The sequence below is a fragment of the Microchirus variegatus genome, assembly GCF_963457635.1.
Source record: "Microchirus variegatus genome assembly, chromosome: 14".
Lineage (NCBI taxonomy): Eukaryota > Metazoa > Chordata > Actinopteri > Pleuronectiformes > Soleidae > Microchirus > Microchirus variegatus.
This window is the reverse complement of record NC_139815.1, coordinates 857,129-883,882: the sequence shown is the minus strand read 5'-3', so window position 1 is coordinate 883,882 and position 26,754 is coordinate 857,129. Positions and strand designations below refer to the sequence as shown.

Sequence of the window (26,754 nt, the reverse complement as noted above, 5' to 3'; positions counted from 1 at the left end):
CTTTAGATCCACACACACAAAAACTTTAAAATATTGAATATATTAAAAAGATTTTACGGTGATTTATGGAAGAATTGTAGCCTCAGTGATAGCATCTCTACATCGTGCATTTCCGAGTTCCGAGTCGAAAGCTTCAACTGGAACGCCCAACCGGTCGGATTTCTCAAACTCGGAGAGTTGCTGCGTTCCGTTTACATCGGAGGTTGGAACTGGGAGTGACATCACCTCCAATTATTCCAATCATAACAATTATATAAAGTAACTTGTTGGAATGTCTACTTCCTGTCAGCAGGCAGCTACCTAAGCCCCGCCCATGGTCAGAAAAAGAAAAACCCAGGGAGCGCAAAAAAGAAATCTTTAGAGCGAAATTCCGATCATTTCAAACAAATAAAATACAATGATTTTCAAATTTTAAATCGAAATTTTACTTACTGATTAAACCAACACACTCCTCATCTTTTCTCTGCTGGTCAGAGATGAAACGAGACAGTTTTGATCGTCAGGGTTCAAGGTTTAGTTTAGGGGTCGTGTGGAGGGTTAAGAGCATTTGCGCACACCTGCTGTTTTTTAATGAAGAGGATTAGTGTGTTTGATCACATGATCCTGTGAGGGCCGAGCCCACCCTGACGCCGACTCCTCAACAAAAAAAACCCCACAGATCGTTTAAAAAAAAAAAAACGCTGAGCCGTCCTCCGTCTCGTCTGGAGGAGAAATAAAAACGTCTCATTGTTGACAGGACAGTGTCTCTGTGAGACTGAGCCACATCAATGACCGTTAAAGGGAGAGGCTCCGTTCTAACGTCTCTGTTTACCTTTGGCATTCAAAGGCTCTTTAAATGGTTTCCAAGAAAGGAAAGAGAAGAAGAAGAAGAAAAGAAGAAGAAGGTGGAACTATTGTCTGACTATGTGGGCACAGGAATCACAGGATAATTATGATGACACAAGGGGTTTTGTTATTGTACGACCGTTAGTCACAATTTTAGAGAAATAATTTGACAACTTGGGGAAACTGTATCAGACTGTATCTGTCTCAGGCTAAAATTTGTGATTTTTAAATTTTTTAAAAGCCATTTAATCTGTACATTACTGCTGAAGTCTGAGTGGCCACAAAAACTGTCCCACTCACTCTCCCACACCAAACCCCATAGAGAAAATCAGTGATTTTAGCTCGCGGGGACACAGGAGCTGCTGGTCTACTGCTGCCTCGTGTGGTCACTTTGTGTCACTGAGGTCAATCTGAACAAAAGATTTCAAACACAGAAGTGACAAAATCAGACATTTGAACTCAGTGATGGAGGCAACAGTGGATCAACAACTCCTGTGTGCTGTGATGTTAAAATCACTGATTTTCTCTATGGACTTTGGTGTAAGACTTGTTATTGTTTCTTGTGTCCCTGCTAACAGCTAACATGTTTTCACTCACTTCAGAGCAAGTGTCCATGTGTCCGCCGTCATTACGCACTTCAACCACGCTTTAGAAGACCTGAACTTTCCCCTTTAGCGACAAACTAACCCTCAATCCTTCGCAGCTGCAGAAATAGGTGAAGAGAGAGAGAGAGAGAGAGAGAGAGAGAGAGGGATTCCTGGTAACAAAATAACAATAATAAAAACAATCTTAAAATAAAATTTAAAAAAGCACACAAAATTAATCCCAACAAAAATGACAATGTGCAAACTTCTCTCATATAAATAGACCACAGTCAATGCATCGTAGAGCACCATGGGAGATGGGAGGTTAGTGTGTGTGTGTGTGTGTGTGTGTGTGTGTGTGTGTGTGTGTGTGTGTGCGTGCGCGCAGTATCTGCATGGATCTACTACCACATGTTCTAAGAGTTTGCAGAGCACACTGGAGACAAATGGAGGAGACGTGTGTGTGTGTGTGTGTGTGTGTGTGTGTGTGTGTGTGTGTGTGTGTGTGTGTGTGGACCAGAGGAGGCAGGGTCTCAGGTCCAGTTCCGGTTCTCAGTTCAGCGTCCTCCTCACTCACGTCCAGGGTCAGACCCAGTCCTGCAGCGAGCGCTTGCAGTGCACCAGCAGCCGCGGCGCCCCTTTGCTCTGCAGCGTGTTGATGATGGCGTAGATCAGTCCCAGGATGCACAGCACCAGGACCAGCGGGATGGTCACCATCAGGATGTTCATGGTCCGCTCCTCGCTGTCGTCCACCTTCAGCACCACGTCCACCTCGTTGGCGTCCTCCTCGCGACCCTCCCGGTAGTCTTCGTCTTTGTCGCCGTCCGATCCTTTGCCCGCGTCCTTGTCGGTTCCTCCGCCGCCGCCGCGATCTGTCCCACCGCCGTCTTTGCCCTGATCGCCGTCGCGTCCCGCATCCGGGTCGAACGGTGGACGGTTCACGTCGGGGTGTTTGCGCTCAGGGTCCGTGTCCGCGTCTCTGTCCGGGTCCAGGTCCACACTGCAGCCCATGAAGTCTCGGAGTATGGACTTGGGGTAGCCTGGCTCACTCTTCATGCGGTGGTTGTCAAACTTCCAGTATTTAGACCCTTTGTAGAAGAAGGTGTACGCTGGAGGAGACGAGGAGACAAGGAGACAAGGAGATGTCTAAGTATCTTCAATTCTACATTTGTGGTGATCTGAGGTACTGACACAATAATCAGAAAACCAGAAAAAACTGATTTTATCTACATCAGTTTAAGTCTACGATATTTACGTCACATTTTGACGTCTTTATCTCGCTGTTAGACAGACTTTTCCAACAGGTTGTAAACTTTTCACTCTCCCACACCAAAGTCACTCACTCTCCCACACCAAAGTCCATAGAGAAAATCAGTGATTTTAACATCACAGCACACAGGAGTTGTTGATCCACTGCTGCCTCCATCACTAAGTTCAAATGTCTTATTTTGGAAATTCGGCATGTGAACGCCTTTGTTCAGATTGACCTCAGTGACACAAAGTGACCACAAGGGGCAGCAGTAGACCAGCAGCTCCTGCGTGCTGGGATGTTAAAATCACTCATTTTCTCTATGGGGTTTGGTGTGGGAGAGTGAGTGGGACAAACTTTCTGCAGATTCACATACATGTCGTCATTGTGATGACATCATGACCACACCCTAATTCTGCATTTAACCCCTCCTTACCATCATCACACACACACGCACGCACACACACACACACACACCTCCATCATCACTGAGGAAGGTCCCCTTGGGACTGGACGGCACTGACGACCCCCAGACGCTGATCTGTTTTGGGTAACCTCTGTCAGCTGAGCGCGACTGCTCGTTGAAGCGCCAGTACCTGCAGGGGGCGAGAGTGAGCAGAGGAGAAGATGCAGCTGGCTGTTTATTACAGCGACATAAACAAGGACACCGCGTGTTTACTGTTAACGTCACAACTGTGTACACGGAACTTCCAGATGATGTGACCTTCAGTGTCGGGAGTTTACAACAAACACTCGATATTCTAGTGCTTTAGAGGTAAAATAATAAAACAATACCTTTCTCTTTTTTAAATGGTTGCCAGAATGGACCGAACATGCAGCTGACCACAGCTAACGTGGCTAAACGTGGCTGTATTTGTTGCTAATGTTTTAAAAGATCGACTGTCCCAAAAATTTCGATTAAAAGTAGTGCTGGGGGCACGTTAACGACGGTTAACGACATCAACGCTAACGCACGTTGGCGCATGACGCGTTTCCATGACGACTGAGCGGAAAAAGACGCGTGTGACGTCATGTTTACGCGCCGCGGCACCTGAGCAAGGTGATGTTTACCAGTTAGCTCCGTTAGCTTTAGCCTACAGTGGAACTGGAGCGGTGTTTGTTAAAGGAAAAGAGCAGCGCTACAAATAAAGTTTAGCGTTACTTTAGAGACTCATTTTAACAATCAGGAATCACGTAAACATGACGTCACGCGGATATTTTTCGGTCAGTCGTCATGGAAACGCGTCATTCGCGCTGTTAACCGCCGTTAACGTGCCCAGCACTAATTAAAAGTCAAATCAAACTAATCCACGAGCACACTGGACAGCAGGTTCAGGCTCAGTTACCAGTCTCCTTGGAAGAGGTAAGTGTAGCCGGACGGCTCCCACCAGATCGCTGCGTCTATCCGGTCGTATGGAATATCCCGACCAAAATCTGTCAGCTCCTGTGGATAGCCGGGTTCCAGATTAGCCTCCCTGAAGAGCCAGAATTTATTTCCTGAGGAGAGGAAAGGATAAGTCTGATTACCCGTGGGTCAACATACACATTTATGTCAGGTTAAGTCTACGATATCTACGTCATACATGTTCTTTATCTCATTGTTTGACAGACTTTTCCAACAGGAAACTGACGTTTGTAAACCTCTCACTCTCCCACACCAAAGTCCATAGAGAAAATCAGTGATTTTAGCTTGCGGGGACACAGGAGCTGCTGGTCTACTGCTGCCTCGTGTGGTCACTTTGTGTCACTGAGGTCAATGAACAAAGGATTAGTGACAAAATAAGACATTTGAACTTAGTGGTGGAGGCAGCAGTGGATCAGTGTCCCGCTGATTTTGTCTCTGAACTTTGGTGTGGGGAGAGTTAGCTGCAAAGTCAGCAAAGAGAGCTGAACTATCCCTTTACCACACACAATCAGACAGGCACAGACATGCTTATGTGCACACATTTCATTTCCTGGCACAGAGAATGTTGAATAATTGGAATTGAATGAGGAATAAAAAGTGAACAACATGAAACAAAACAAAACAAACCCACACTTGTGAATGAAATGAGTATAATAACGATTTGTTGGCAGGAAAACAAAAAGCTCAGCATTGCTGAGTGAGAAGTTTGTGTTTGGCTTGTAATTAACTGCTCAGAGTGACTCTCTTGAGTCAGGTTCTCTATTCTTTCTCCTGCTGTTTGTCCACATCAGGACCAGCATCCAGACCGGCTCACTGTCAAACGGCGCTTTTCCACTACATCATACCAGCATGGCTCAACTCTACAGGGTTTGGTCTGGTTTTCCAACAATGTAGCTCCTCCAATTTTCAAACTGTGGGTCGATTTTGGTAACTATTTTGGAGCCATGAGTAGACTTTGATCACTTTAAAGAGGCCAACACTTGTTGTTATTGTTGTTGTCAGTTCTTTGCTCCCTGTGTAACGTGAACGTTGGAGACTCAACATCTGTAGAGAACAGGACGTTGCTGCAGTATTTCCTGCGGTTTTGAATCCCATGACTTATGGTGTGACTGCTGCTCAGCGTGACACCAGAGAGCTGCAGGGATTCCTTCCTGCTGTGTCACTGTTGTTTGTCTGAAGGTGTAAACAGTGCGGGATAAAAAAACAGCTGTGATACAACGATGCCTGCTCTGTTTTACTGTAACGTTATCTCATGTTCTCTCCACATCTGCACTACACCTTTACTTTTATTGCTAATAAATACATTCAGCCCTGGTATTTCTCAACATATAGAGTATATAGCAGTGACCGCCCACTTTAAGACCGTCTATGGTTGTGGAAGTAAATTTACCACCAATTATTTTATATATTGATATTTTCGGAAAATCCATACATAAAAAGATTTTTTTTACAAGAGTTCCAAGATGAATCATGACCATAAAAGAGCAGAAAATGACTGTGTACATAGATATTCTGAGAGCAGAGGAACAAGGGTCAAATTGTTTTTTTTTGCACAACTCCTGCTCCAGATCAACGGCATTTGAACGCAACATATTTATTTACAGCGACACTCAAACGCAACAGACTGAGGCTCACTGACCACTTCAGTCACTTCAGTACTTTACTGTATATTCACAGAGGTAATATACATCTCCTGATATCTCGTGAGGCCGTGTGTTACACATCGGACCTTTAAATTGAAAAGAGCGGTTGCGTGAGCCAGAAAACGTAAAAACAGATTTTTATTGCCGACACAGCATATGCACAGGGTTGATATTTGGCACGTGGAAGCAAGGCGTCGTCACTCCTCGCGAAGGGAACGGGCGAGCTGACCACAGCGGGGAGTCAGGACTCGTGAGAATAATCTCTACTAGAGCTGTGGTTTCTGATGTTTGCTGCCATCACTGCTGATGGATGTGGAACATAACCCAGGACACGTCGTCTCCACCATCAATCACACAAAACGCAAACAAATCACACTTGGCAAAGTGGGCGAAACGCAAACGTGCGACAGAAAAGCACAGCGACGGCAGTGGTTTGACGTCTTCCACTCTAACCCTGGACCTGACAGAGTCCTGGTCCTGGATCAGAACCAGTTTGTCCAGAACATTATCTCCACTTAACCTCAACAGAACAAACTATAGAGTAAGATATCATATATATTAACCTAACCCAGTATATCAACAAGATCTGGTCTCAGATGTTCATGATAATGATAATAATAATAATAATAGTAATAATAATAATAATATCCATCATGCTGCTTTCAAATCACATTTATTATATTGAATAAACGTGTGAAACACACTAAATATGAAATATATATATAATAAAAAACATGGAATTCACAAAATTATATATATATTTTTTAAAAGTCACTGTTTTTTTGTGATGTAGCAGTGAATTTTCAACGTATTTACAGTGGATTTTACACTATATTTACAGTGTATTTACAATGTATTTTACAGTGAATTTACGATGTATTTTACAGTATATTTACAGCGTATTTACGATGTATTTTACAGTGTATTTTAGTGATTTACACTGTAATTACAGTGTATTTTACAGTGTATTTACGATGTATTTTCAACATATTTTACAGTGTTTTTACAGTGTACACTCTCTCACACATACACTTACACACTCTCTTGCTCACACACACACACTATCACACACTCACTCGCTCACACCCTCACATACACACACACTCTCTCGCTCACAGACCCTCACATACACTCTCTCTCTCAAACACACACACTATCACACACTCACACACATACACTCTCTCGCTCACACACTCTCACATACACTCTCTCTCTCTCTCTCTCTCTCTCAAACACACACACACACTCCTTCCTCTTCCTTTCTCTAGTTCTTTCCGTGTGTGAACATTTTCTTCTCAGCTCAGTGTCACAGTGAGCAACAATGACATCATCCTCCTCCTCCTCCTCCTCCTCCTCCTCAACAGCTGCCCCTAAAGCCGGTGCTTTCCCCGCTTCACGCTGCGTTAAAAGCCCTTTGCTTCTTTTCCTTTTTTCAAACTTCACCTCTCCATTGTTTAAAGCTCTCAGCGACTCACAGCAGAAATAACGAGCCGTGCTAAAGGAGATTTATGCTCCGCATGTAGAAAACATTAAGTGCCGCCGCGTTCTTAAAGGCTGCACATACGCGATGTACGTCTCCAGTGTTCTGTGCAGACGATGGATTAAAAGTGCATTAAAAAAAAAGTGACAGAGTGAAGACGTAGCAGTTTGGTGATATGAACCTCGCACACTTTGAAACGTGTCGACAAAGATGGAACGAGTATTTTTGCAACTTAAAGCTGCGACAAATGTGAGTGGGTGTGAGTGAACGTTGTGACTCCACAGATCTAAATCAAGCCCTGTTTTAACACAAGTCGTAAATATCTCTGCTTCTCTACCAACGTCATCCAAACACTGACGATGCTATTTATTCTATTTATCTACGTTTGGAAGCGTGGCTGTACACATGAAGCACTAACAGATCATCAGTCATGGTCCAAAGCCTTGACACCAGGATGCAGACAAATAGTTTATTTCCCCCATGAAATAGATTGAATTGACTTGATTTCAGCCAATTAAAAAACAACTTAAGCAATAAAATCTCCGTCAGTTTAAGTCTACGATATCTATGTCACATGTTCATGTCTTTATCTCACTGTTAGACAGACTTTTCCAACAGGAAAGTGAAGTTTGTAAACCACTCACTTTCCCACACCAAAGTCCATAGAGAAAATCAGTGATTTTAACATCACAGCACACAGGAGTTGTTGATCCACTGTTGCCTCCATCACTAAGTTCAAATGTCTTATTTTGTCACTTCAGCGTTTGAAATCCTTTGTTCAGATTGACCTCAGTGACACAAAGTGACCACACGAGGCAGCAGTAGACCAGCAGCTCCTGTGTCCCCGCGAGCTAAAATCACTGATTTTCTCTATGGGGTTTGGTGTGTGAGAGTGAGTGGTTTACAAACTTCCTTTACACTGAGTTTGTATTGCTGTCACTTTATAAACAGTACCATAATATAACAATCATGTATTTTCTGAAAGGTTGTCCTGCTCCCAAAACAGGTGAGCGTGCACAAACTTACCTTTAAAGAAGACGAACCTGCCGTCGTGTCTTTCATAAGCAGCATCTATGTCTCCAGGTAAGCCTCTCCAGAAGTGACCGATGGGCATGGGGTAGTTATCCAGAACCCTGTTCCTGCGGACCCGCCAGAACCAGCGGCCCTGAGGACAGAGAGGACAAAAAATAAGGAAAAAATAACTAAATAAAAGTGCTTTCGCTCCGTCTACAAGCTCACACACCTGAAAACTTCACACATGATTACATGATCTTTCACTCAACAGGAAGCGGATTCTAGAAGATTGTAGAACTTCTAGAAAACGATAGTAGAATTTGAAACTATAAGTAGAATTTGGAACTATAAGTAGAATTTGGAATTATAAGTAGAATTTGGAACTATAAGTAGAATTTGGAATTATAAGTAGAATTTGGAACTATAAGTAGAATTTGGAATTATAAGTAGAATTTGGAACTATAAGTAGAATTTGGAATTATAAGTAGAATTTGGAACTATAAGTAGAATTTGGAATTATAAGTAGAATTTGGAACTATAAGTAGAATTTGGAACTATAAGTAGAATTTGGAATTATAAGTAGAATTTGGAACTATAAGTAGAATTTGGAATTATAAGTAGAATTTGGAACTATAAGTAGAATTTGGAATTATAAGTAGAATTTGGAACTATAAGTAGAATTTGGAATTCTAAGTAGAATTTGGAACTTTAAGTAGAATTTGGAACTATAAGTAGATTTTAGAACTATAAGTAGAATTTAGAACTATAAGTAGAATTTGGAATTATAAGTAGAATTTGGAACTATAAGTAGAATTTGGAATTATAAGTAGAATTTGGAACTATAAGTAGAATTTGGAATTCTAAGTAGAATTTGGAATTCTAAGTAGAATTTGGAACTTTAAGTAGAATTTGGAACTATAAGTAGATTTTAGAACTATAAGTAGAATTTAGAACTATAAGCAGAATTTGGAATTATAAGTAGAATTTGGAACTATAAGTAGAATTTGGAACTATGAGTAGAATTTGGAATTATAAGTCCACAGTCCATGGAGAATGGAGTCAACAGTATTGTTTAAACTTTTCAGAGAAGAACATTCTGCATATGTGGACATACATGTGTGTTTTAAACACGTACATAGTAGTGTGGATGAAACCAGGGGAGTGTTCATGGGTCATTACCCCTGGAGAGAAAATATGTGGCCATTAACGCCCAAATATGGTTCCTCTGACACATTATACTGCCAATACTCCATATACACATACATCATATATTTTAATGGGCTTGTTTTACTGATTGAAAACGTGTGGTGAGTTAATAGTAACAATAATGAGAGTCATGCTTCTCATTAAGCTCACACAGTCTCTACAGAACTAATGAAGGGATAATTCAGGTTTAATGTGAGGTAGTGACATGAAGTCATTACAGGAGTGTGACGCCTGTGTCACACAATCACCCAGAACCAGCCCGAGACAACGTGGCTGCCACTCAAAACACAAGGACAATCTGAGTTTAGCCACTTAACAAAAGAGCGACCACATGGAATCCAAGAGGAAACTGAAGTTTGTTAACTTCACTCTCCCACACCAATGTCCATAGAGAAAATCAGTGATTTTGTCACTGAAGTAAATGAGAACACAGATTTTCAAATGCCGAATTTATTTAAAAAGACATTTGAACTTAGTGATGGAGGCAGCAGTGGATCAACAACTCCTGTGTGCTGTGATGTTAAAATCACTGATTTTCTCTATGGACTTTGGTGTGGGAGAGTGAGTGGTTTACAAACTTCAGTTTCCTGTAGGAAAGGTCTGTCTAACAGTGAGATAAAGACGTAAAGTGATCTTAAGATATTATAGATGTAAGTCACAAATTATTTTGGTTTCCAACCAAGTTTTCCCAACAGGAAACTGAAGTTTGTAAACCACTCACTCTCCCACACCAAAGTCCATAGAGAAAATCAGTGATTTTAACATCACAGCACACAGGAGTTGTTGATCCACTGTTGCCTCCATCACTGAGTTCAAATGTCTTATTTTGTCACTTCAGTGTTTAAAATCGATTGCTCAGATTGACCTCAGTGACACAAAGTGACCACACGAGGCAGCAGTAGACCAGCAGCTCCTGTGTCCTCCGCGAGCCAAAATCACTGATTTTCTCTATGGACTTTGGTGTGGGAGAGTGAGTGGTTTACAAACTTGACATGAACATGTGACGTAGATATCCTAGACTTAAACTGATGCAGATTTTTGTTGAAGACGATTAAAGTGCTGATGTGTCAGTACCTCATATATTCACACCTTAAACACTCAACTGTCCCTTTAATACGTGAAAACCATTAAAGGGACAGTTGTACCAAAAAAAAAGAATCACTTGACGACATTTATTATTCGGTTCTTATTTGTTAAATTGATTGAACTCTTCTCGTTTACTCAGTGCTGCCACCATGAGGGTGAATGGCAGGAAACGATAAACAAGAATCACTCGTGTCCCTTTGACAGCGTCACATTTTAACTCGCACACAGGGAGAAGCTTCTGCTCATCAACATTCACGTCGACGCGTGAAACGCCGAGTCCACGAGCCAGCAGACAGATTTACAGCAGACTCATTGAGAAGTGGTGAGTCAGGAGCTGCTCCTGGATAATGTAACAGTGAAGCTCTTCCGTCTGCTCAACACGCCCACTTTCGTCCTTCACGTGGAACAACGCGGTGGCAGACAGGGCGACGCGGAACAGAACGGAGATGAGTTTGTGTGAGAGTGCAGAGCGGCCACTTTGATTTGTTCTGTCTGACAGCTCATCAGATTAAGACTGAACTGACCATATTAGTCCTGACCAGAACACAGCAGACCTCAGTGTGGGAGGTTCAGCTCACTGAGCTCTGCTATCAAGTCTGATTATTACTGATCATTCTCATAGCAGCGCTAAAGTCAGACTTTTAAAAGTACATTTTAGAACTAGAAGTAGATTGTGGAATTATAAGTAAAATTTAGAATAATAAGTGGAATTTAGAATTATAAGTAAAATTTAGAATAATAAGTATTATCATATCAGTAGATTTTGGAATTATAAGTAAAATTAAGAATTATAAGTAAAATTTAGAATTATAAGTAAAATTTAGAATTATAAGTATTATCAGTAGAATTTAGAATTATAAGTAGATTTTGGGATTATAAGTAGAATTTGGAATTATAAATTGAATTTAGAATTATACGTAGAATTTGGGTTTATAAGTAGATTTCAGAACTATAAGTAGAATTTAGAATTATAAGTAGAATTTAGAATTATAAGTAGAATTTAGAATTATAAGTAGAATTTAGAATTATAAGTAGATTTCTGCTTAAAATAAAGCTTTATTTGAATAAGCATTCATTACAGTGTAAACAGAGACATAATAAATAAAGTCAGGACGACTGAAGAAAGAAAATTAAAGTTATCATGAAGAGAAACCTTCAAACTTCAGTTTCCTGTTAGAAAGCGTTGTCTTTGAGCGAAACAAAGATGTTAAAACTGAAAACTGAAAAGTAAACAGTCTCTGGGTAATTATATACGTTTATTTGTCCTAAAAATTAACCGACAGAGTAGTTTGTTAATTATTGTCTTTATATGCCTTCTCATTTACTTTGACACTCTATGTCTAAGCCTTTACGCACAGTTTTTCATTAGTCATTGTTGATAATGACATATACTTCCTAAAAGAACGTGGAGAAGCTTTAGCGTGAAGCCAAACTCTTTGATACATGTGGCAGATAAATGCACATCATTAAATAATCATTGTGCAAAAAAGGCTGCGGCTTAAAATACGACATGACAGAGGAACTGAATCACATTAAAGCGTATTCATTTCTGTTTTCGTCCACAGTGAATTAGATTGAGTGCTTTGTATTAGTTTAAAAATGACTGATAGGAATTGAAAAAGTGAATTCTGGATGCTGATTAATGCTGTCCAGACGAGCTGAGCGACTGTGGATGAAACCCGAGGAGGCTGGAATGAAATCTGCCTGCAGAGATGAGACTGTGTGAGCATGTGCAGCTGCAGGTCCAGTCTGAGAATCCAGTCTGAGAAGTGCTGCTCAGTGTCAGACGCACATCCAGGCCCAGATAAGAGATAATCAAAGACGTGTGTGTGTCAATATTATCAAATGACACTTTATGACTTGAGCAAAACAAAAATTAACCACAAAAATCTAAATACACAATTGCAGATAAAATATAGATTTTATAATATCTGTCTCAATTAAAGGGTGGAGTCTGTCTTAATGAAAGGGTGGAGACAGTCTAATTAAAAGGTGGAGACAGTCTAATTAAAGGGTGGAGTCTGTCAATTAAAGAGTGGAGTCTGTCTCAAATGGTGGAGTCTGTCTAATTAAAGGGTGGAGTCCGTCTCAATTAAAGGGTGGAGTCTGTGTCAATTACAGGATTGAGTCTTTCTAATTTAAGGGTGGAGTCTGTATCAATTACAGGGTGGAGTCCGTCTCAATTAAAGGGTGGAGTCTGTGTCAATTACAGGATTGAGTCTTTCTAATTTAAGGGTGGAGTCTGTATCAATTACAGGGTGGAGACTGTCTAATTAAAGGGTGGAGTCTGTCTAATTAAAGAGTGGAGTCTGTGTCAATTAAAGTATTGAGTCTGTCTAATTAAAAGGTGGAGTCTGTGTCAATTAAAGAGTGGAGTCTGTGTCAATTAAAGTATTGAGTCTGTCTAATTAAAAGGTGGAGTCTGTGTCAATTAAAGTATTGAGTCTGTCTAATTAAAAGGTGGAGTCTGTGTCAATTAAAGAGTGGAGTCTGTGTCAATTAAAGTATTGAGTCTGTCTAATTAAAAGGTGGAGTCTGTCTAATTAAAGGGTGGAGTCTGTCTCTCAGAAACTTTTTATGGCTGACAGGCTCCTCCTCCTCCTGGCTAAGCGAGCTATGAGTCTCTTTGTGTGTTGTTCAGCTGGTGGGCAGCCAGCCCACGGTCAAGTGGAAGGGAATCGGGCTTGTAACTAGAGGGTTGCCAGTTCAAATACTGGAACATGCCCCTGAGCAAGGCGCCCAACCCCTTTTTGCTCCCCGAGTGGAATGAGCCTTTAAAACTAAGTAGTATTAAGACATGAACAGAGAGAGTGAATGTGAAGCTCTTGTCTGCGTCATCTCTTCAGTGTCCAGCCCTGACAACGCCTCCTCTGACCTCTCCCACTGACACACATCATTAATTCTCTTTATAGAGCTGCTCTATGTATAGATGGACAGAGTCAGAGACGGAGGGCGATAAAATACCAGAGAAAATATTCTGTCTGAGCCGCTTCTTTCACGTCATTCACTTCTGATATCATCAGGAACACGACGGGTTAAACCTGTGTCACGATAAAGCCTTTAACAAAGTCAGTATTTCAATATCATTTTTAATTAATTGGTTCCAGACCCAGTGAGTCAGAGCTGACCGAGCGGTGAACATGAACACAAAAACTCATTTGAACCACTTAGTGAGACTCAGTTTAAAATCTACTTCACTTTAAGTTTGTAAACAACTCTCCCACACCAAAGTCCATAGAGAAAGTCAGTGATTTTAACATCACAGCACACAGGAGTTGTTGATCCACTGTTGCCTCCATCACTAAGTTCAAATGTCTTATTTTGTCACTTGAGTGTTTGAAATCCTTTGGTCAGATTGACCTCAGTGACAAAAAGTGACCACACGAGGCAGCAGTAGACCAGCAGCTCCTGTGTCCCTGTGAGCTAAAATCACTCCATTTTCTCAATGGACTTTGGTGTGGGAGAGTGAGTGGTTTACAAACTCCAGTTACCTGTTGGAAAAGTCTGTCTAATAATGAGATAAAGAAGATGACTTTATTATTAGGTGACACAGCCATGTTAGAGTGAGATTGCGTCACCTCAGCAATGATTATGTGTCAGGACGTCATGTGACCTCACATTAAAACCCTGACCTATCCCATTAAGTACATATGAATTTGAGCCTTTTTAGACAGAGCAGTGACTTTAACTTCACCCAAAGTCATTTTCCGGCGACTTCCTTTAAGTATCATTGTGTATTTGTGGTGTTGACCGTTATTGTTTTATTGCTCTGCCCTGAAGCAATCACAGCACATGACACAACAACAACGTCCAAGGTTCGATTCAGGACGATGACGACGAGTTTCCTGTCTGACTGTCAAATTAAAGATAAAAAAAGAAGCAATTAAATGAATAATAAAACTCTCCGCCCACCGCTCGCTGCTGAAGGGTCAGTGAGGGGAAAACACCTGAGAACGCCCTTTTTAACAGTCGTCTGTGTGGTAAAAAACATCTCACCCTGTTGCTTTACAGTCCAGCAGAATGTGATTGAAAACAGACGCCTCGCTGGCCGAGCTCACACCGTCTGTCTTAAACCAATTCTCCAGAAAAGTACAGCTAATTTATAGACGCTGTTAACGTGTCAGAGCAGCCGAGAAGCCGACTGAAGGACAAGTAAGGTCGTATAATAAACCATTATTACAGCAAACATCATGTACTTTTTTTGGGGGGGGACATTGTGCCCTCATTACTTCAGATCAGATAAAAAAAAAAAAAAGAATAGAAAAAAGTCTTTACCTTGAAGACAAACATCTCTCCTCGGAGGACGGCCACCGTGTCAAAGTTCCCCTCACAGATGTTGGGTCCGTAGTGGTCCGGTCTGTCCGTGGTTCTGGGTCGGTCGGGATGACGAGGCGGCGACTGAGGAGGTCGCGGTTCGGGCCGACGCGGAGTCACTGTGGGCAGAGCCTGGGTGGGGCCACTGTCCGGGCGACCTGAAGTGAACACACACCGAGAGTTAATCGTGTAAAAATAAACCGATAAAGCACCGTTTTGACGGAGTCAACCTGATCGAGTCTATGTCAGCTTAATCTACGCTGTCTGAAGAATTACGCTGAATTTATTTATCTCTTCATTAGACAGACTCCTCCTGTGAATCAGGAGTGAAATCTGTGTGCTGTGATTTTAACATCACAGCACACAGGAGTTGTTGATCCACTGCTGCCTCCATCACTAAGTTCAAATGTCTTATTTCGGCATTTGAAATCCTTCCTTCTCATTGACCTCAGTGACACAAAGTGACCACACGAGGCAGCTCCCGTGAGCTAAAACCACTGATTGTGTGATCATGTGTTTTGCGTGAGACCCGAGACTTAGCGAGAGACCTCCCGTTTCCGAGGACTCCGGGTCTGTGAATCTTGCGAGGCTGCTTTTACCGCTAACAGACAGTAGGGGGCATTGGGGGACAGCCTCCAGGTTCCCCACAACAAGACGTGAAAAAATGGACACAAGAGATGTGCATGACGTCATGTTTATGTGACTTCTGATTGTTTAAATGAGTCTCTAAAGTAACGCAGTTTTTCCAGGCACCGTTTACCAGCTAGCTCCGTTAGCTCCTTAAGCGCTGTTAGCACATCTAAAGTGGAACTGGAGCGGTCCGTTTATTAAACAAAAAGAGCAGCGCTACAAATAACCAGCGTACCCGTGTACTGCGTATGTGTGCCTCTGTTTTTTAAGTTTAGCGTTACTTTGGAGACTCATTTTAACAATCGGGATTCACGGAAACATGGCGTCCGAGCGTCTTTTTCTAGTCAGCCGTCATGAAAACACAAAGATGCTTTAAAACACAGCGACTCTCTACACTTTATTTTGCAAAAAGCTGCTGCAAAATCATCACACTTTGGGGCACGATCACAAAAACAGCCGGTGCACCCCGTTACGTCCGTCCTACCGTAGATCTGCTGGACGCCCCGCAGGTCGTCGTCCGGCAGCTGGAAATTCTCCGTCTCCATCCACTGGTAGAACGGAGCCATGATAGCCAGAGGGTTGTTGGAGTGTTCCAGACCCAGAGCGTGACCCAGCTCATGGATGGCCACCAGGAACAGGTCGTTACCTGCACGGAGAAGGAGGAGTTTATAAACAACGTTTATCGGTCCTCAGTACACTGCAACGAGACAACCTGAAACAATGATTTGTCAATTGCTGGTTCAGAAAATGACAGAAAAAATACTGATCAAAGCGAGAAATTATGATGTTCTCAAATGTCTTGTTTTTGAATCAATTCGAATGATTTCTTTGTTCTATGGAGCAAAGAAACCAGAAAATATTCACATTTAAGAAGCTGAAAAATCACAGAAACTAGTTAAATATATATATATATAAAAAAAAAAAACATATTTACAGGACGAGCATAGACAAAACAATAAATAACTACAATTTTCCAATATCTTCCAGCTCAAAGTGAAACACACACACACACACACACACACCATCTATAATTGAGTCACATGATTGTCGTCATGCTAAGCTAACGCTCACAGAAGAAGAACAAAACAGAGCTTTGTGACGTGACCGCAACGACCGACAAACTTCAAACATCCTGGCGAAGGTCAAAGGTCAGCTCATTTAGATGAAGCTGCAGGAGGATCCATCGTTGGCGACGTTAGCGACCACATCACCACGACAACCGGTTTACACTTAGAGGAACAGTTCAGTCACTTTACATCCGTATGTTTATAGATATTACGGGTGTGTGAATGAACTGATTTTGATTATTTACCCTAGATATAATTGCACCTCCACTCTGAGCATCAATAGCTCATTTAACCACACATCTGATTACATACATTAAAGGAACAATTCAGGGTTGCTGTTGTTGTTGTTATTTTGAAGGACAAAAGTCTGTGTGTTTCACAGCACAGTCACACACGACTGGCTGCACTTTGCTTTTAAGGTGTTTAAGTAGCGCAGTCTGCAGAGCTCCCCGAGTGGAACGCACTCCCACTTACTGTGGGATTCCAGAGTCTCTGTGATCTACTAACAGCACATCCCACTCACACACACACACACACACACTCTCGGCAATGTGTGCGTGTGTGTGTGTGTGGCGATAACAGGGCAGGAAAGCCATTTGTTGCTCTAAACCCCTGTGGTCAGCGAGGTTAATGGGTGCAGAGTGAGAAGAAGGAACTCTGCAGACTACTCAAAAATTAAGGTGTTCTCTTAACCCTCAGCTGAGTGGGGAATTACTTTTTCGTCACAGGAAGTGGTGTTAATGATCTTCAGACATCTTAAGAACATGTTCACGTCTTTATCTCACTGTTAGACAGAAGAGTTTTCCAACAGGAAACTGAAGTTTGTAAACCATTCAAATGTCTTATTTTGTCACTTCGCAACTAAATATCCTTTGTTCAGATTGACCTCGGTGACACAAAGTGACCACACGAGGCAGCAGTAGACCAGCAGCTCCTGTGTCCCCGTGAGCTAAAATTATTGATTTTCTTTATGGGCTTTGGTGTGGGAGAGTGAGTGGTTTACAAACAGTCATGGAAATCAGTTTCCTGTTAGAAAAGTACATCTCACAGTGAGATAAGGACGTGAACACGCTCTTAAGATCTCGGCGACTTTAACGGACGAACAGTGCTGTTGACACTGAATATTTAAGAAGAGGAAACAGACCGTGACAAATAAAGGACGATCTCGCTCGCTGAAACACGCCCGAGTCTTGCTGGGCGTGGAACAAAGCCACAGAGACAGCTGTTTGCAATCTATGACACAGATCCATGACAACCCACACAACATGACATCACTGTTACTGCTCACAGCTGAACACCTGCACACATGACCTGTGACCTGACAAGCCCCGGAGCCTCCATTTACACCTGTGAGACACACACACACACAGCTATTCTTCAAGGTCTTTACATTGACTTCCATTCATTTAGACGGACTAAAAAAAAACATAACCACAATTCAAATCACTCTCCCACACCAAACCCCATAGAGAAAATCAGTGATTTTAGCTCACAGGGACACAGGAGCTGCTGGTCTACTGCTGCCTCGTGTGGTCACTTTGTGTCACTGAGGTCAATCTGAACAAAGGATTTCAAAATAAGACATTTGAACTTGTGATGGAGGAAGCAGTGGATCAACAACTCCTGTGTGCTGTGATGTTAAAATCACTGATTTTCTCTATGGACTTTGGTGTGGGAGAGTGAGTGGTTTACAAACTTGAGTTTACACAAAGAAAACTCTGTCTAACAGTGAAGATAAAGACGTGAACATGTTCTGTTCGTGACTATTTACCATGTATGTTCTGGTTTCCTATGGTCCAAGGCTCATCTGAGTCAAAGTGTGTGTCTCCGCCCATTCCGGGTCCAGGGAAGTAGGCGTGGGCCAGGAAGCCTCCCTCTCCGTCAAACGGCGAGCTGTCACCATGGAAACCCGAGGCGAAGAAGATCATGATGTCGGGCTCCTTGCGGCGGCCATATTTGATCTCCTGGTAGGGGATTTCGTCAAAGGTCAGCGGGGTCACGCTCTCCCAGACTTTGAAGGCTCGTCTGATGGCTTCATAGGAGTTATATTCGCCGATCTTTGGAGTGTAGTTTTGGATACTGTCGGAACAAAGAGGGGGGAATAACACAAAGGCCAGGGAGTGATGTCACTTTTTAGAGAAACATATTATATTTCACTGCTGTGAGCAACTGAGAAAGATTAGGTTTCTTGAGTTGACCTCGTTAATCCAGTCGGGTAGAGAAAATCAAAAAAACAAATAAATCACAAATATATCACACAGGGATTTCATAGACTGCTGTGATTAGGGATGCATTCACCGAAAATCAGTTTAAGACTCTGGCTCTGTTTTTATGAGATTTGTTAATTTGTTAAAAACAGAACCCTCCCCCCCCCCCCGCCCAAAAAAAATATCGTAAAAAAAAAAAGACCCCCCAAAAAATACTTAAAACAAAACTTTTTTGCTTGTTTGTTTGTTTGTTTGTTTGTTTACCTGTACGTGAGGTGGCTCTTGCTCCATTTGTGTCCAGTGAGCGCGTAACGTTTCCGTCTCACGTTGGTTTTGATCTGACCTCCAAACTTGTCGGGAACTCCACAGCGAGGTCTCTTCATGGCACTGAAGGAGAAGGAAGACGTTCAAAGTGCCAGTGGGGGAAAGAAACACTGCGGGATCAACAAAGTCCAACAACAACAACAAAAAAACAAAAAAAACAAGTGTGTGCTGACCTGATGGTTTGAGGATCCATGTGACCTGTGACCTCCAGGCCGTAGAAGCGCTGCATGTCAGTGATGGAGTTGGACAGAATCTGAGCTGACCTCATGGTGGACATCTGTCTGCTGGACTGAGGCAGGTAACCATACGTCCTCAACCATGACTACACACACACACACAGGAAAAACTGAGAGTAAATAAACTGAAAATTCACCAATTTGCAGAAAAAATATTATTATTATTTGTTTCATGAATTTCACTGTGGCAAAGACACTTTTATAAAGACACACATTTAAGAAGCTGAAAAATCACAGAAACTAGAAAATATTCACATTTAAGAAGCTGGTTTTAACTTTATAAACAAAACCGATTGAATTTGTTATAAAAGAAATGCAGTCATTTTGAGAAATGTCGGAACTGTGTGGTGTGACGTGGCTGAGAAACCCAATGTGATTTAAACAGAAAGTTAATATAGAGATTTTTATTTTGTAAAAAAAAAAATCTGCTGCCGTCGTTTGATTTTGTTTAAAATCAGAACTGACGACAGAGTCTGAGCGTGTTCTGTCAGAGCAGAGACGTCAGGGACAAAACCTGATACTGGACACTAAGTCTGTCCCACCTGTCTCACAGAAACTCAATATATCACACACACACACACACACACACACACACACACACACACACACACATGGTATAATCTGAGATACACCCACACACTGACACTCCCTCTGCTGCTGAAAGAGCTGTGTGTGTGTGTGTGTGTGTGAACTGGACATGACCCTGACCCACCTCTGTCTTCTGATAAAAAGCTTAAAACACACACAAACACACACTCAAAAACAAACATGGACTTCCTGTAACTCTATCTCTTCCTCACACACACACACACACACGCACACACACACACAACACACACACCCACACCCACATACACAGGTGTCACTTCAGCGTGATTCAGGTGAAAGAGTTACCACTAAACTAACAACAACACTAGGTATTTAAATACAAACAACAGGAAGTTACACACACTAATAAAATCCACTTTAACTCGTTTCCCACTGAAGTCCTGTGGTTCTACATGAGGGCCACAGGGGGGCGCTGTGTCCATCTCAGCTGACATAGGGCAGAAAGGCGGAGTCACACCCAGGAACCATAGTTTGTGAATTTTCTATATATCACAGCACGGTCTAAGAGTTCCAACAATGAAACGAACAGCATCGGAAATTTAATTAGAGATTTAATCTGGTTTTTGATGACTGCGAATTTGTCTATATCAGCATTTAATCCCGGATTATCGCAGGTTTCTTAGCGTCTGCTGTGAATCACAATCAATCGTTAAGATGCAAGTGAACGCGATCATTTCTTCTTCTTCTTCTTTATTTTTTGCCAGTGGTGCAAATACACCGTTAGCCTTTGCTAATTTTAGCTTAGTTAGCAATATTAGACGAGATATAAAAGAGACTATACTATACTACTGCGATGTTATCTCCGATCTCCATGGTGATACTGTTGTGACGCCACAACGAAGCTAGCAATAACAATGTTTTGTGGTCGTCTCCGTTAAAACCCGCCTGCGACCTTAAACAACAACAACGTTAAGTCAATATACGCTTTGAAAAATCACCTTTACAAAGTGTTCCAGTGAAAGCTGCGGTCACCGAGCCGCCGCACAAACTTCAGTCTGGACACAATGTTCCTCATCAGCTGAGCAGAATATTAAACAACAGTGTGTGTGTGTGTGTGTGTGTGTGTAAACATATACTAGGCCTTGTCTATTAAATTGGCTTTCAAAGAGTCCTTGGGCTTACCTGCCAAAGCCAGACCCAGTAATATACGGAGTTGTAAAACCTGCCAGCACTGAGTGTGTGTGTGTGTGTCTGTGTGTGTGTGTGTGTGTGTGTGTGTGTGTGTGTGTGTGTGTGGCCACCACACAACAATGTCAGCCAAGATACTAACAGAGCTTTTATTCTGGCGCTTGGTCTGCTGCCATCTCTCGCCCCCCAGAGTCCGACACAAAGGATTTATACGTAAATGGCGAGAGAGAGAGAGAGAGAGAGAGAGAGAGAGAGAGAGAGAGAGAGAGAGAGAGAGAGAGAGAGAGAGAGAGAGAGAGAGAGAGAGAGAGAGAGAGAGTCTCATTGACATCAGACGTCCAGTTCCAAAAATCCCAAACACGGCTCACTCATTGTTAGCAGTACCGTCACGAAACGATGTCACAATCTCAAGCTCCGAAAAGTTAGCTCCTCCTACGAGCCCGAAGCTGCCGCCAACTTATCGTAACCATGGCAACTGCCGATTCGTCCGACACATCGACTCCACCTTGTGACAAACTCACTTCCTAAAAACTGGTGACCGTGTTTAAACGGTGGCAGCCATCTTGGAATCGCAACCCAGGGTAAGTTGCGGTTGGATGAGGCCCAGCAAAATGCTGCCACCTTGTGGTAATAGACGCACCAGATATTAGCCAATGCGTTTTTGACGAGTTTTTACGATTAACGCCAGTGGCAGCCATTTTGGAATCCTATGTTGGGGTTTGCGCGGGGGTTTGCTCCAGTTGGATATTGAAACTTCCAAACTGTGAGGGTGTGGCTTATCGAGAGAGAGAGAGAGAAACATTCAGATGGGGGAGGAGCTAATACAGGGTCTCTGCAGGTTTCAACAAGTCAAATTTAAGACTTTTTAAGACTTTTTTAAGACCATAATGAATACAATTTAAGACCCAAGAAAAAGTGGAGCCACAAATTGAAGTTGCACTTACCTATCTTATGCAAGCAATTTGGCTTCACTGTGGGCTTTCATTAAGTTTTCTCTTTTTTAAATCGAGACTAATTGATTTTTAAGACTTTTCAAAATTGTATTCAAGACCTTTTATGAGATTTTAGGGCCTTATTAAAAATTAAATTATTGGATTTAAGACTTTTTAAGACTTTTTAAGACCCCGCAGATACCCTGTAATAAAGCTGCTGTTCCAAACAACCAAGGTACTCTGAAATCCTGGACTGTGCCATCCGAGAGCAAACTCTGAATCTGTGTCACGGCAACAGACGTTGCTCATTTTCTCTCCGAGTGTTTACCTGATCATTCTAAGTGCTGGCTGTCATGGTAACGCCGGGGGGGGGGGGGGTTAGTGAAGAGACGACACGCTGCAGATTACACGTCCTTTTTCTCAACTAACCAAGTTTTCTATCCCAGTAGAAAAGTCTCTTCTCTTCAGACAAGAGACTCCATTGTTTTGTGTGTGTGTGTGTGTGTGTGTGTGTGTGTGTGTGAGTGTTTTTTGTCATAAACACTGACCTTGTTGGGACCAGTAGTCCTCATGGAGACCAAAACCTGGTCCGAATGAGGCCGAACCTCATTTCTGAGGGACTGGTAAAAGTTTAGGACTAAGAATTGAATTGTGATTATGGTTAAGTGTGTGTGTGTGTGTGTGTGTGTGTGTGTGTGTGTGTGTGTCAGTGAAAGAACAGCTGTCACATTCACCATCACATGCTGCACAGCTGAGAGTGACCACTGTTAACTTTCTCTTTCTTTCTCTTGCTCTACATTTTTCTACGGCTGATTTCATAATTTTTTCCACCATATGATAAAATGTCAGAAAATGTCGATCAGTGTTTGTCAAACCTGGAAATGCTGATGTTCTCAAATGTGTTGTTTTTGTCCACAAACCAAAATTGATTCAGTCTGAATGATTTCTTTGTTTTTAATGGAGCAAAAAAACCAGGAAATTCACATTTAAAAAACTGAAAAATCACAAAGACTAGAAAATGTTCACAGCAGATGACACAACACCAAACTGCTGAACCAAACTGGCCTGAACTGGACCAAACTGAACCAAACTGATGAACCAAACTGGCCTGAACTGGAACAAACTTAACCAAACTGAACCAAACTGGACCAGACTGGACCAAACTGAACCAAACTGATGAACCAAACTGGCCTGAACTGGACCAAACTTAACCAAACTGAACCAAACTGAACCAAACTGGACCAGACTGGACCAAACTGGCCAAAACTCGATCGAACTCGACCAAACTGCTGAACCAAACTGGCCTGCACTGGACCAAACTGCTGAACTGGACCCAACTGGACCAAACTGCTGAACCAATCTGGACCAAACTGGCCTGAACTGGACCAAACTGGACCAAGCTGCTGAACCAAACTAGACCAAACTGAACCAATCTGCTGAACCAACCTGGCCTGAACTGGACCAAACTGAACCAAACTGAACCAAACTGATGAACCGTACTGGACCAGACTGGACCAGACTGGCCAAAACTTGATCGAACTGGACCAAACTGCTGAACCAAACTGGCCTGAACTGGACCAAACTGCTGAACTGGACCAAACTGCTGAAGCAAACTGGCCTGAACTGGACCAAACTGAACCAAACTGGACCAAACTAGACCAAACTAGACCAAACTGCTGAACCAAACTGGCCTGAACTGGACCAAGCTGCTGAACCAAACTAGACCAAACTGAACCAAACTGGCCTGAACTGGCCTGAACTGGACCAAGCTGCTGAACCAAACTAGACCAAACTGAACCAAACTGGACCAAACTAGATCAAACTGCTGAACCAAACTGGCCTGAACTGGACCAAACTGAACCAAACTGGACCAAACTAGACCAAACTGCTGAACCAAACTGGCCTGAACTGGACCAAGCTGCTGAACCAAACTAGACCAAACTGAACCAAACTGCTGAACCAAACTGGCCTGAACTGGCCTGAACTGGACCAAGCTGCTGAACCAAACTAGACCAAACTGAACCAAACTGCTGAACCAACCTGGCCTGAACTGGACCAAACTGATGAACTGGCCTGAACAGGACCAAACTGCTGAACCAAAATGAACATAACTGAACCAAACTGGACCTAACTGGACCAAACGGAACCATTCCACACAGTGGAAACACAACTTTAATGTCTCTTCAAACAACCATGTTTTTCACAGTTTTTGTTAAAATGGTGGGATAAATATGGTCATGTTAGACTGTGAGATCTCAATAGTTACATTTCTACGAAAGAAAAATAAAGTTTCTCCAACTTTATAGGGTATATGTTTATATACACTATACAGAGAGAGTGTATGTGTGTGTGTGTGTTTCTTCTCTCTGTTCACACATTAAAACTTATATTAACACTTTTATGGCTGTTGTGGGCGAGAAACTCATTATCTTCATGGACTCCAGAGAAACTCACTCGTTCATCAGTGACCTCATTAAAGCTGCGTCTGCTGTAAACATCAGTGCTGGACCTTAAAGGCACAGTTCAGGTTTTCTTCATTCCTCAATAATCAGCATTAGCTAATTAAATTAGATGAGATTAGATCTGATGAGACTTTATCGATCCACACTTTTCACTTGTCACAGCGGCGAAAGGGTCAGAGGTCAACACCTGACAGATACAGAAATGGTGAATGGAATAGGTGTAATTTATGTGTTTATATGTGCGTGTCTGATTTTGTGTTTTCATGGTTCTGAAGTTTAAACTGTGACAAATATTTAAAGGTTGATGAATATGGGCTTGTCCAGAGTCCATATATACATTTCACACTAAATAATGTAATTGTGCATTAATAAATAACTTTGACGATCAAAAAAGATGATGATGATTCATTTAGTTAAAGATTAATGATCAGTTTTTCTGTTTATGACATGTTCAAACACAGCTGAACATCAACGTTATTCGTCAATCATTTACTACAGGGGCTATTGAGGCCACGCCCCCTACATGCACCTGTCACATGACATCACAGGTGCTTTCTACAAACCTATTTACTTTTTATTTAAACTTAACTATTGAAGTCTGTAAAGCACTCACTCTCCCACACCAAACCCCACAGAGAAAATCAGTGATTTTAGCTCACGGGGACACAGGAGCTGCTGGTCTACTGCTGCCTCGTGTGGTCACTGTGTGTCACTGAGGTCAATCAGAACAAAGGATTTCAAACACTGAAGTGACAAAATAAGACATTTGAACTTAGTGATGGAGGCAGCAGTGGATCAACAACTCCTGTGTGCTGTGATGTTAAAATCGCTGATTTTCTCTATGGACTTTGGTGTGGGAGAGTGAGTGGTTTATAAACTTCAGTTTCTTGTTGAAAAGTCTGTCTAACAGTGAAATAAAGACGTGGACATGTGACGTAGATATCGTAGACTTAAACTGACAAAAATGTATTTCAATACGTCTTTCGTAAGGGCCTAAAATTTGTTTTTCTTGGGTTAAACTAACATATACAAAACGCTCACTCTCCCACACCAAAGTCTACTAAGAAGGTCTCTTGATTATTTTACTTATTTTACTTTTGGGGTTTTTTATTTTTTGCAAATTGTAAAAAAAAGTTCAGTGAATTCAGGTTTTTAAATAATTTATCGAGATCAAATATCAAACTCGCTATATCGATATATCGTGACACTTTACTGGATCGATCTTAAAGATGTTACCTCTGCGTTAAAGCCGCCGTCCTCCTCGGCTGCACGCGCCCCGAGCGCACACAGCAACAGCGCGAGGACAGTCCGTCTCCACAGCAACCACACGCAGCGGTCCATGATTTCAAACAAAACGAAAACTGCACTCTCACTTATTCAAAACAAAAAAGAAACTTATTATTATAAACTCGTTACAAAGTCACGCTCCATACGTGCGCGCGGGTCGTCTTCACCCTCTCGCCTTCACTCACGCGCGCGCTCTCTCTGTGCACGTTGCCGCACTGACTTCACATCAAAGTGATTCACGTGCACTTTACAAAAAACAGCCACGAGAGAGAAACCCGCGTGTCCGCAAACTTCCTCGAGACAAAGTAACGATCATAATAACGAAACAATTCAACAATAATAATATTTAAAATAATAATATTAATAATAATAAATAAAAACAGCGCAGGTTTCCTTTTTACATCCACGGCACGTCCCGCGTGTTGCTGTTCCACGCGCGTCGTCTCTGCACGGGAGCAGGACTCTCTCTGGTCCGTGGACTGCGGCGTTTCTTTATCAAAAGCGCTTCACGAGTCACAGCAGCGCGAGGACGACAGATTCCTGTGCGCTGCTTCAAAATAAAAGCCGGACTCCAGTCATTCATGTTGAGACCTCCACTTGAAAAAAGTCCACTTTTATTTTGAAGGCAGACCTCGTTTCCGCTGTCATTTAACTGTGGCTAACTTGACATGAGTTAACCACAACAATGGCTTTATCCACACACACACACCTCAAATACTTTATAACGGTACAAAATTCACGTATGTGTACTTTACTTTATTTATATTCATAGCAACTTTTACTTCAGTACATTTAAATGGTGTAATGTTACGACATCTACATAAATGTTGTACTTTTACTACATTCCCTAAATAATTTGTGTACTTTTACTACATTCCCAACATAAATTGTGTACTTTTATGGCATCTCCTACATCAATTGTATACTTTTATGACATTTCCGACATAAATTGTGTACTTTTACGACATTTCCTACATAAATTGTGTACTTTTACGACGTTTCCTCTATCTTTGTTACTTGTTACAACCACCTAAAATCAGAAGAAAATGTCTCTGTTGTCCAGATT

General features: G+C 42.0%; 1 protein-coding gene across 1 annotated transcript; it reads right to left on the bottom strand.

Moving 5' to 3' along the window:
- Positions 1–1,936: 1,936 nt before the first annotated feature.
- mmp15b (matrix metallopeptidase 15b) lies at positions 1,937–25,742 on the bottom strand (the record flags this gene model as incomplete). The annotated part of the gene is made up of 10 exons (XM_083901000.1): positions 1,937–2,518; positions 3,136–3,254; positions 4,005–4,155; positions 8,213–8,351; positions 14,768–14,964; positions 15,921–16,082; positions 18,275–18,582; positions 18,975–19,097; positions 19,208–19,356; positions 25,638–25,742. The coding sequence occupies 10 exons, from the start codon at positions 25,740–25,742 to the stop codon at positions 1,995–1,997; spliced, it is 1,977 nt and encodes a 658-aa protein (XP_083757126.1). The 3' UTR covers positions 1,937–1,994.
- Positions 25,743–26,754: the final 1,012 nt, after the last annotated feature.